The sequence below is a fragment of the Ischnura elegans genome, chromosome 3, assembly GCF_921293095.1.
Source record: "Ischnura elegans chromosome 3, ioIscEleg1.1, whole genome shotgun sequence".
In the NCBI taxonomy this organism is placed as follows: Eukaryota; Metazoa; Arthropoda; class Insecta; order Odonata; family Coenagrionidae; genus Ischnura; species Ischnura elegans.
In genome coordinates this window covers 20067122-20079938 of record NC_060248.1, presented here as the reverse complement: position 1 = coordinate 20079938, position 12817 = coordinate 20067122, and the positions used below count along the sequence as shown (strand labels likewise).

The following is a 12817-nucleotide window of genomic DNA, read 5'->3' as shown; positions in this document are numbered from 1 at the left end:
ATGGAATTCATCACTCTTATTATTGACTGGGTGCATATCCGCCATTGGGAATGATAGTTCCTTATTAACTGGGGAATAACGCGCGAGTATCTTAATTGACATGGTAATGTTTTCATTGAGAACTTGGACGGCTAGTGAATCATCACATGAGGTATGCATGTGTAAATGGAAATGTAGGTGGAGGATGGACGACTACATAAAAGGTCCTTCATATTCGGTTGAAGAGTGTCTTTTACTTAACTTTTTCTCTAAACCGTGTCATGTAAAAACAGCTGTCGCTAGGGTGGACTCCAGCTGATACCTAGTGCCTTGTAAAAAAAAGGTCCGTAATTGAAACTTATGGAAATGACGACGGAGGTGATATTGGAAACGCCTGTGAACTGGCAGTGAGCACGTTTTAGGAATATCTAGCCTAAGGTTTAAGTTTTAATGACTTGACTCTGCTAAAAAATCCTAAATTTACTTCCTCTTCACCCCCTCCACTCCACCCTAACACCCCTCCTGACTTTATAAATATGGAAATGATATCTGTAATAAGTGCCTGACAATTATACTTTATAGTGAAACCGGTCGCATCAATAAGCAATCGTGGAATCTGCCATTGCCTTTCCTTTTAGCAATATCACGTAGGCTTTCCATCATGATTGGCCTGTCGCCATTGAATTTAACTTATTGGCCAATTCTCTCCATTTTCAATATTTTTCTTATCGTACGATGAAGGGAAATTTATTGATAATTTTAATTTTACTAAATATTATTGCATCGCGAGCGAGGAATGTGAGACTTAAGATAAAAGTGGGTGGTGAAAAACTTGAGCAGGTTGAGCAGTTAAACTATGTAGGCAGTACGTCAGAGGAAAACGGATACAGTAGTAAGGACATTAGGAAGAGAATTGCATTAGCAAAGGAGGCGTTCATGAACAGGAAGGAGCTTCTGAGAGGATCGTTATGTAAGAGTTTAAAGAAAAGGTAAGTGAGGAGTTTGATCTGGAGTGTAGCTCTCTACGACACTAAGGTAGGAGGACGAGAGAAGATTGGAGTCATTCGAGATGTGGGTATAGAGAAGAATGGAGAAGGTGAAATGGACGGAGAGGAAAAGGAACGACGAAGTGCTCGACATGGTGGGTGAGGAGAGGCAGCTTTTAGATGAGATTCGGAGGAGACAGAAGGTTTGGATGGAGTTAGTGCTTAGCGGGGAGGGAATGTTGAAAATAGTGTTAAAGGGTAGAATGTTAAGGAAACGAGGGAGGGGAAGGAAAGAATAGGATCTTTAAGTAGGTTGTAAGGGAGTAGGCCTAACAGTGAATTGAAGAAGGTAGCGCTGGAAAGAAAGGGAGGCTCCCAGATCACTTCTTTAGTACTCCATGGAAACCTACCTTAATCGGTAGAATACTGTAATAATAATTATTGCATAAAAATATACTGCGCTGGACTGGAGGAGTTTTTATTTGAGTAAAGAACGGTTTTATATGGACATACGAAAATGACGAAGTACCGTCAACACGGAGGTCAAGTCTGTTCGAATCGCATTAGTAATGTGCCATTTGTATCTGAAATAATACTATGTTGTCATAATTGGCAACGGCATTAGTTTTTTATTCGCAAAATGTCAAAAAAGTATAGATTCATTTTATTTTTATTAAGGGTGATTTTTTATCTCTTCATCTTCCTGTTCGTTCAACAATTCATCCAACAACTCAAGCGTGAGCCTCTGAAACCTTCTTCTTCTCCGATTAGAGAGTTTTTCCATATCGGGCAGAAGGCTATTCAGGAAGTCTTGGTTCGCTCCCCGGGGAAGTTCTTTCTCTTTATCTTGTTGTATCCCTTTTTTTATCCCTGTAAAATGCAAATGTCACAAGAGGAGATCATTAAATTTTGCCGGCCCTTAAATTCCAAGGATAGCATCGCAACATTTAATCTTTCTGTTTCCCCAATTTTTTTAAAGTTTCGTTGAGTAAATACATACCTGTGTCGTGTGTCTGCGCTTTCTCTGTGGCAGGCGGTGGAGCCGACACTGACTGTTTGTCGTTTGGTGACTCGGAAATACAAACAGAATCTCTTGTCTTTAGGTAGGGTAAAATGAAACTCATCGAGTCCCAAAGATAGTAAGATTTCCTTTGCCCCTTATCCACTCCGGACGGAGATTTCTTCTGAGCTCGTGCGAACGCTGTCCTCAGATTTCTCCATTTATCCTTGCACACATTTGCTGAAACAAAAATTAAAAGTGTAAGACCAGCCATCATTTTCATAGAATCAATGCCCCTCTTAAAATTTTGATGAGTTTCTCTGGCTACATTTCAGAGCTTTTCTATGGTACTAACTAAAACTATGGCTCTTTTCAACCATTGTTTTTTTATCTCCTCCATTATCATTTTTTATTCGGCATTAGCTGTGCTCATGAAATACTATTTCATTTAAATATATCTATTTTTACGTCCACCATAAAGCGTTTATGATGTACGGGGCTAGCGAAAGTAACAGTGATGAGTTATACATTTATGTGGAGAAGAATAATGAAAATACAATTAAGGGGAGTGCACAGGTCAGGGAAGAGAGCCAAGGAGCGTACTGTATTGTCAATGGACTAATGGCCTGGACTCCATGGGTGGGAAAAATTGTTGCGGTCGATTTGTTAAAAAAAAAATCTCACCAATACTATAAAGCATAACAATATGACTGCATTGAGAATGGAGTTTCTAATGGAAATTCCTTAACAGTTATGACCCATGCAGATAGCAGCGCATGTAGGTGTAATGCAAGTGTATGAACTTAGGCGCAACGGAGCACCGTTACGTAAAGCCAGTGCCATGTCGTCATTTTTGCACCAGGTTTCTCTCATTATTCCTCACCGTAGACTTGTTATAATTCTTATTATAGTTTTGAAGATAAACTTATCTAAAACTGTTTGCCTATTTATTCGCATTAAAAATAAAGTATATATACCCGGGATGTGCCACCGCCCCATTCAAAAAATGATCAATGAGAATGAACAAATAATTATTAAGGTTTAGGCGTGAAAATAGATGGGGAAGGTGTAACGAACGAAGCAGGGTGGAAACCGTGAAGTTCCGACAACCGTTGGGATTCGAAAAAGGTGGCTCACTCATTGAGGATTAGACGTACAAGTTGAATCATGAAGTTATTCTCTGTCAATGGAACGATGGAAGTGCTGATAGAAATGTCTTCATGGGAGGGGGACCTATCTTATCATAATAATATTTCACTTTTCATATTTACGTAGAATTTTCTGTTAAATCCTTCATTACTTATTCTGTTAAGTTAATTCTGCGCATTTCTTTGCCGTTTTTCCAGTCTTTTTGCCCTTCCATGATTGCCTTCGTCAGACAATCATTCGTCTTGATGTGATGAATTAAATTATCCTTGCGTTTGTAAGGCGTTGTCCTGTATGCTTGACTTGTGTCCGGCGAACGAGCGCGTTTCTGATTAAGGCTAGGATATGCGCTGCATGCCTGGTTGAATGACCCAGTGCCACACAGCCTGGTGATGGCTTGCGCGATACCTCGTAGATGTAGGTGATCCTGCCTTCTTCTTAGGGTTTTCAGAAGACATTTTAGCTTCTCACACACTCCTCTAAAGACTGCCTGAGTTCTCTCTTGATCGGTTCATTTATCGTGCTTGCAGTTATTGCGCATTCTTATTCGCTCTCGAGATCCGCTGGTCGATGTAAAAGAGCGATGAAAATATTTGCCTTGCCTCTCTCCGGTAGATTTTCTGAGGCCCTCTTGGTGACTGTGGCTTAGTGTCATGGCGAAAATTACTTGGTAATTGTTTTAGTGGCACCCACTTTCCAGATTATTCCGGCACCTAGGCTTCACCCTGCACCAAAGACTGATCGCCCAAGTTGCAGGGACACAACCCCAGGTGGATGGGATTCCCTTATCTCCTCACTCAGCTCGCCGCTTTCAAGCCTTCATCGCAGTTTGAGAAGCTATAGCTGAAGACTGATAAGAGTGCCCTCCTTACGTTTTTGGTTACCCGGGCAGGCTTTCAGTCCTGTGTTTTTGCAAGTGAAAAAAGGATTAGGGATCCCGACGGCTTTGCCATTCAACTTATAGAAGTGTTACACCGGTTAAGGTAGTTACTAGGAGTGTTTTGAGAGTTAGTTGAGCCAGGCGGGATTGAGCCTCATTCTTCAGTTCGCCATAAGTTCTATTCCCTTTGTCATTTATGTATTTAATTTGCCATACATTAACTTGTACTTCCGAATTACGAACACTTTTAGTATGCTGTCTTAGCACCATCCCGAAAATGGAAAAGTGGCCTCAGCAGACGAGGGTACATCGAGGCACAACGATCGACTGCAAACAGAAATCCTAAGCTGCAAGTAATGTTTCTCTCAATATAGATTTCAATTATGAATGGAGTCTTACCTGGTAAATTGGTCTCTTTCGCTATAGCCTTCCATGATGCTTCACACAAATCCCGTTTCGCGTATTCGGGTATGGTGGAGTCGTACAGGCACGGGTACTTCTCCACTATTTGCACGAATGTGAGGTTTTCTCTCGCCTCCGAGACCATAGCGAGTGGTCTCCAACAGGCGAGCCCTTCCGCTGTATAACCTTGCTTGACTAGACTTTGGATTTGAGAATTTGAGAAGAACGTGTGCAAGATCAGAACGACTTACATTGGCGTCAATCGAGTTTATGTAGCTTTTAAAGTTTGGCCAATGGCAAGGATGATGGCCACACCTATCTAAACCGATGTCGACAATACATCTATATGCCATACAAGTCCATGAAACTCTGCGCTATGACGAATGCACTGTCTAAGCTGGGATCAATGGAATGATTTACATCGGGGTCACTCAAAAACAAGTAACGCCTAGTTAAAATATTGTCGGTAAAAGAAGGATGGTGAGGAGGTTTGTCTCTGGATGTGAAGTGAATGTGAAGACGTAGCTGACCAAAACTTTCAGTGGGCTGAGTGAGAGCCGGGTTAGGTTGAGCGGAAACCAGCCACCTGTCCAAAGCTACCGCATGCGCCCTCGATTGGCTTCGAACAATAGCGGTCGGAGCACTGTTGAAGGCCCACTACAACGAGATTGAGTAAACTGAAAACAGTCGCTGGTCCACTACAACCACTGACTGCAGCAACAGCGTGAAGCACAGTACGAGACCGCTCGTGCAGGACTGGTCTGCGTGGTCAGCTTCGCTTTGGCGGGTGCCGCGATTAATCGCGCGCGACCGATCGCCTTATCGCGGCTGCCCTCCGGCCGGTTATCGCAGGCGCTCGCGGCGCGGGGAAAAATCTATCGCGCAGACGATTCACGGTGGAGAGCGACCTTATCGCAAATGTGCCCTGTTATTACTTCCCAATTTATCACAAGGACTCCGTTAATGTCTGCCGTCCGATAAGGGGAGATATCGTTATCGTAAAATCTTTTGCTACAGATCCATTCCACATTAATATTAACTCTATACTTTCGACTCCTAAACGTCCGATACAGTGTTTACTTTATGCTACCAGTTGATGAGATAGATAATTTGGTTAAAAAAAAGTATTTTCTTGATTGCTGACACCATGGTATTCATGTTGTGTGGTATCGTATCGTGGTATCGCGAATTAGAGTCGAATCAGTCGAGTCGACTAAGAGTCGATTCTAATGTAATTACTTAATTTTTACATTTTATGTACGGAAGATGTTAATAAATGGCTAATATCCTGATAAATCGTGCTTGGAAACTTTTCCTACTTATGTTTACGATACAAAGTTCATCTCAGAATGAAATGAAAAGGGGCATTTTATTAAAGGTCTCCATTTTACAATTTCCTTCAATTTGTCGGATGTGGGCTAACTTGGGCGAGTTTTGTGTGGGCATTATATTTTTTACTAAATGTCACGAAAAAAATTTCGATGAATGGGATTAATAATTCGAAAATGATTAGGTCGATGAAATTTGGCGCAAATCATTTCCCGCATTTCGTGAGCAAATCTAGGATTCACTATCAATCTACCTAGTTAGTTAGCATATTTGTTAACTGAATATTTTATATGTCTAATGGATATATTCTAGTGAGATCTTTTTTAGTTCCAAGATTGTAAAGTCATATGTTTATGGCGATAGTTATGGATATAGTTTTTGCAAGCTTCACATCTTACCAGTTATGCTAGCAGAAATTGAGTCTTTTTGGTCCTTTTCTTTCTAAACCGACTGCTTTTTTTTTTTAATAAATCAATGATTACTCCGTCCTTGTTTCTGGATTGTTCGCTTTGAACTTGTAGTATTTATTATTATTCAAAATTATGACCATCAACTGTTTTCGTCGGATGCCTTTTCAGAAAATAAATAATAATGAAGGATCGATCTATGCCCTTTCTCTATCGCTGTCCTCCAACTATATGGGGAAAATTATATTTCCAATTATTTACAAACCCTCTATGTAAAATTTAATGTATAAATATTGGGTTTTAATACTGAAAAAAACGTGATGGAGGAAAGGATTATAGGTTTGCCATGGTGCATTGATGGATTGAATATTCAAAATATTTGCATTAATAAATAACAATTATAATAAAAATAACCTCTCCACGATCCTTGTTCGTAATGAATCACCTGCGCCCATTAATTGGACGTGTAGCCCAATCGGGGTTTCCTGTAAAAAGCATTGAATTACCAACAATAACTCAAACGCCATTTTCTTATACGGAGATACCACCTGTATTGTTGGTATAGTAGAAATTCTCATATTAATTAATATTTTCGATTGATACTTGATATGCGCTATTCCACACAATAATCCAGTTGTTCTCTTAGACACGAAATTGTGATAATTTTTTAATTTCGAAAGATAAATGGGAGAATTGGATGATACCAGGATAAAATATTTCTATGTTTAGCCAAAATAAATCCCGAATTCGATGGAAAAATGCGTGAAAAAGTTCGTGAATTGAAGACAAGGCCGCGGAGGTTGCCACTCATTCGAATTGTGGCTTGAGCAGACCTCTGACTCATTACTCGATTCATTCGCTGGATAGCGAGCAAGGTAATGTGTGGAACAAGTATAGGAAATATATATGACAGATCCTTAAAAAAAAAGCTGGGATTCGTCAAGCGTGTTGTGGAAAGCTTTCCGGATGAAAAAGTATAAGAGAGATGCCATTTCGCGCTCGTCTGGACACACCTTCGATATGCAGCGAGAATATGGAATCCTGCTTCTTGTACTTCTTGCTTTGGCGTGGGATATTTAAAAGCACTCTGGTGGTGTATTGTGGCTCAATATTCTATCTTTACCTAGAGACTTTGCAGTTTCGATGCCGATACAACTTTCACACCAAAAAGGAGAGTCGTCGCACGAACAGTTATAAGGTAGGACTACAGGTAAAGTATAAGTTATAAGGTAAAATTTATAAGGAAAAGTTGTAAGGTAAACTTCACGGAAAGGTTAATTTTGAAAAAAATCGAAGCAACGCCGCCAAACGGGGGAATTATGGCACAAGTTGAAGATTTTTAATGCTAACTTGTTATTGGCAGGCCAGGGAGTTTTTACTTTCGAAGGGGCGTGGGATGCTTTATCAGAATCGGGGGATGGCCACCCTTCAACCAAAGTATCTATTTAAGAAATGCATACAGCAATATAAATGGTTTTTAGTCATTAGTAATGGTAAAACTTAATAAGATACTGATTTATCGCCTTTGTATACCATCGCGGCAAGTTTTGCATCACAGAGCCGAAACTTACTTATTTTAGTCTGCACATGAATTGATGGTAGTCACAAAAGAAATTGAAAAAACGGTGGTTCATTGTACTTCGCAAGAAGTCTTAATTTTTTCATGAAAATTACCTTTACACGTGGAATACCCCTGAGAAATAATGTTTGACATAGCATTTAAAAATGTAGCGGACGAGGCCATTGAAGAGGGATATTATAAGAGAGTGCGAGAAGAGCTGTAACGGATTCTTTTCCTCTCTCACCTGTTATGTCATCCGTATCCAAGCCTTCCAACATCATTTGTCTCGTTCGGTGATGCCTAATGAGTTCGCAGGAAATGAAGCGAGCAGTTATGAATGTAAACTATGTACCCGACTTCCACACAAGCACGAGGTAATATCATTTTCGTGGGAAACAACGATAACACGCGCGTGTGTGTTATGTGCTATAAATTTGTCGACGTCGCGCAGCCTCCCCGTTCTTCTTCGCTTGGTGTGACGCACACGTTCGTAACCGCGTCTAATTTCATTGCTAAGTCAACCAAGGTGGTACCCAGGAATAGTGTGCTATCAGCGGGACGTGGCATTCTTTTATAATCACGTTGTCATGACGTCAATGAAGCGGAAAACAATCCAAGAACGCATCTGTTTAGCTTCACGTAGCGTGCGCTCATGGTATTACGACTGCAATCTCATGGAGAGGCCGATAGGTAAGAGGTGCGGACGCCGAAAAAAGGAGCTGTGATGACTGCACGACAGCGAGTAATTAGGATTTGTAGGTTGATGGGTGCTTCCAATGCGTTTTAGGCGCCAAATATAAGTTCAAAGTGAGTATTCCATCGGAATGCGGTCCGTGAAGGGACACGTTTACCGATTTTCGATTGGTATTGAGTTCGGAAAGTAAAGGGACTTTTACTTTTTCTATTTTTCGAACTTTCGTCTCAAGCCACGTAAGAATGACGGCCCTTTTCCAAATAAGTCGATGACGCTATAGCGCTATATCGGCCGCGCGCGATGCGTTGTTCTTCACGCTCTTCTTTGTGATTCGGTCTCTACAAGAGTGGTTCTCCCTGAACCAATAAGTGAAACAAAACTATAATTACGACGACGAAAATGGTCGTTATTAAAATCATTTATGTGAAATTTACAGTTTCTATTCAACACATTAGCTGTTTTCAATTTTTTTAATAGTTAAAACTTATGAGAGCGTGGATGAAGGAGGATTTTTTTCGTTCTGACTTATCTTTCCCATCCATCAACCGAATTATAGTGATAAAAGCGATCTCGGGTTCGACTTAATTGATTTGAACATAATTGTAAACGTACCGAACTCAATGCAGTTCAATGGCAATGCCGCCAATGAAGCCAAAAACGTGCGCATAGTACCCTCTTGGTAAGGACCTCTGAATACAGTGTTACCCTGAAATGCATGGGAAATGCATGCATCTTTGAACATTCACACTTATAATATAATATGGTTTATATTTTGACACTGTTCATTTTATGTTTTAGCACTGTTCATTTCTGCGAGTTAAAGAAGTGAATTTCAAGTATTAGTGCCGGATTTGAATATATTATCCCGTAGGGTGAACCAAAAGTGTAGTACCTCCCAATGAAATCATTGCTTACACCATTTCATTACTTAACTTTTAGAGGCCGAAGTTTAGAGTAATTTTAATATGAAAGAAACGAATGTGATTTAATATCATAATATTTTCTACTACGTTAATACACGAATAGATTTCGAAAGAATTAATACATGTTGATTTTAATAAGCGTACCATATTAGGAGATCTTCTTAACAAGCCTGAGACATAATATTTCTTCGTAAAATACGTTTAGTTTGCTGACCTCATAGTCATCCAAGTACCACTCGAAAACCGACTCGATCTACCAGATAGTATTTATCGTCCGAGGGTTATGGAGTCGTGGGCTAATTTTTTCCTTTCATTTATCCGAGATGGCAGAAGAAATTTTATTCTATCTATAAACTGGCTAGTTGAGAGAAAGAGGGAGGTATTCCAAGGGCGAGGTCGTGACATACGTCAGCGCAAGGCCGTGGAATCATTCACGGTTTATTTGCTGCGGACGGCTAAGTAATATCAGTCATAATCATTCATTTTCTTTCATTGCTGTTGGCTAAACAAATTCGAGCGGTTAAGAAAAAGGCTCCTCGGTGTCTTCACATCCAGCAGTGAGATTTTGTGCCTTCTTTTCTTAGGAAACTCCCGCAAGAAACCTCAGGACCTTTCCGCTCCGATTTTTTACACCCTGCCCACTCCGGACGGAATGATTTTGAGGAAAAAAAAACATCGCATTCCCCGTCGCCAACCGTTTGCCAAACCATTTCAGAGCCAACCTCGTAAAAAATAACAATCCCCCTCCAGTTTGGGCGTCGTGTTTTCTCATGACGTCTCTCCCCCCGAGGATTCTGCTATTACTTTATTTTTTTCAATCTCGGGAGTTGGCCGGGTTTCCTCTTCTTACTTTTTATCTCCTACTTTGAAGTCTACTCTTGGAGTAAGCAGCACGAGGAAAGAGGCAAGATTACTGCACAGGCCTGCCAATCTGCCGTAGCACGCACGAATCCATTCATGCCGCGACCATGCCGCGGAATCATCTTCGAGCGGTGCATTGGATATTGTTGCAATAAGGTTTTAATTTGAAAAATTGTTATTGTTTCCTATGGCCCCTCATTTTAATCAACCATTTCTCCTGTAGTGTTATCATTTGTGACCAACTAACCTCCTAAAAAATTTGGAATCGTTGTTTTTAAAACTATATTCAAGTTAAAATCTGCCTAAAAAACACATCAATCCTAACACAAATTATTAATTGAATAAGTATTTTTAACTGAGTGATTTTCTGATGATGCTGCTAGCTGTACTGGAAAATTGAAGCTGACTTGTAATGACTTATGCGTAGGGACGACCGGGAGTGATATTCGTTTCTATTACAAGTAGAATATTACGCATTTCTTTCTGTTGGATAATAAGCTATTGGTATCTTAAGTTCGAGCTTTTAAATCAATTTACCAATATATAAAACTTCAATTTATTTGTAAGAGAACCTTTTTTTATATTCCGGAAGATTTTCTTCTATATGTTCAACTTTTTTGTCGCAATTTCGCACTGTCTTTCCGAGCCAACATCTCCTTTATTGGTAGTGACATTTGTAATATTGGTTTTTGACTTTCGCCTTAGTACACAATCCTTTTGATGGCAATGGATTTTACTTACTAGCGGGCTTTTTTCTACTAATCAGTAGCTTACGTCTTTACGGCCCTTGTTCTTCGCATTGTCTCGTCTTATTCAAAATATTTTCCAGCCAATCCTCACTTGATACCCTAGTTTCCGCGTTGAACAGACACCTATATAACATTCCCATTCCCCGCTAGGGATTTTTTCTGTATTTTTCCTACTACACATGAAATACACATGAAAATTATACACTCATGAAGCTTTTCAAGGCAAAAAAGCAGAGTAAAATTAACCGTTTCTCTAAATACCTTAAAAGTAGAGCTATACACCGAAAAGAAATTAGTGTAAAATCCTTTGGGCAGGATGACGGGGTCGTCGTAAAAATTATCCTTGGATTGGCTGAAGGGAAATGGGAGGGGTCCCCTGAATGGGACAGCGGGTTCCTACATGGAAGAGGTAATGAAGAAAGCAGATGAAATCCTAAAAAAGAAAGGTAAAATCGTCAATCTTGTTCGTTTTACTGAAAAATTATCCCTTTTCTGTTTTAAAATTTTCATTTTATTTTCACAATATAAGAATTTTCGTTACCTAAACCTGGGACTTACAACATGAACTGTTCTTAAGAAATTTATGCCGAGGGTTGAATTCGAACCGCTGTAGTTCCATATTTCTCTTTTAAACCCTTGTTGCATTCTGAGGGAAGATTTTTTATGGAATTAGTTTCATGGAGGACAGACGCGCCAATATGATGCTTTGAAGGAAAGTTTCTGGGATTCATTTATGCTGTTTAGTAACATGTAGGCAGTAATTTTTTTAATTGTAACTCACGATTTTTTTTAGATCCCTGGTTAATAAGTACCTGTTAAATACCGTTCGTCAGCACTAAGACCGATTTTATTGCAGAGGGCGCAGCTCCTCGGCGATGGGGGTAGAAGAAACGGAGGTGATTGCGTCAGTTGTTCATTGTTTGAGGAAGTAATCACGCTCGTGATAATCTCATTGCAAGGAGACAGCACCGTGATGCCGTAACTCGAAAGTCACTAGGCGTCATTGCCGTGCCCTCCTTGGAGTAAATGCCGAATAAAACTTCGAGAGGTGAATCACTTCCGGCGGAAGTAAATACGTTAGTCTCACCTCCTGTCGTCTCCTCCAGGCACAGGAAATATTCATTCGATTTCGAAATGAGAAGGTGCTGAGCTCAGCGGAGGTGTTACCAATGCTTGAGTCGGTTATGCTTGAAAGTTCTCGAGTTAATTGAATGAGTTGTCTGAGGTGAGTGCGGAGTTTGAGGGACATAAAAGATTCAGAGTTGATTCTGTCGGCGTAAACACGGGTGACGTAGTTGGATAAATATGGATGACTGATTTTTCGCCCCTTTGAGTGCTTTCATGTATGGGTTCCATTACTTAGATGAGAATTAGCGGAGTGTATCTGCAGGGTTGTTCCCAGCAGGAGGCCCCTGGTACCCCTCGGTGGAGGATACCAATTTCAGTGTTAGCTACGCAAAATTGTATCATATCTTATTCCGTAGAGATTCCAATGTACTTTACGGGATGATCTTTATGACCACCCACGCTTTTATACAAGTCATGGATGACTCGGGCGGTGAGGTGTAGCAGAAATCTGAAATCATCCGAAAATGCATCATTCTGAGGGAATTTCTTTGTTTTGATGCAATATTTCCATTGATTCTTCAACCATGGGGGTACCCAGCGAGGGGCAGGAGGGGGCAGCTGCCCCCTCCTGCCCCCCCCCTCTAGAAGCAAAAATCGCAATTTAGGAAAATAATATTTTTTCAAGCAAATAATTTAAAAACTAGTAAAGAGCTGTTACAGTCTCCATAAAATATTGATTTCATTCACCTTTTTCATGCTTAAATCTTACCTACAACTTGAACAACCATGGTTTCCCCCCCTGGTTTTGATCCTGGGTACGCCCTTGTCTCCA

At 40.3% G+C, this 12817-nt stretch overlaps 1 protein-coding gene across 1 annotated transcript; it reads right to left on the bottom strand.

Moving 5' to 3' along the window:
* Positions 1–1571: 1571 nt before the first annotated feature.
* Positions 1572–5166, bottom strand: LOC124154976 (transcription factor Adf-1-like). The gene is made up of 3 exons (XM_046528723.1): positions 4391–5166; positions 1966–2205; positions 1572–1835 (listed from the first exon to the last, which is right to left on the bottom strand). Exons 1-3 carry the CDS (start codon positions 4536–4538, stop codon positions 1639–1641), a joined length of 585 nt encoding a protein of 194 aa, XP_046384679.1. The 5' UTR covers positions 4539–5166; the 3' UTR covers positions 1572–1638.
* Between the last annotated feature and the right edge of the window lie 7651 nt (positions 5167–12817).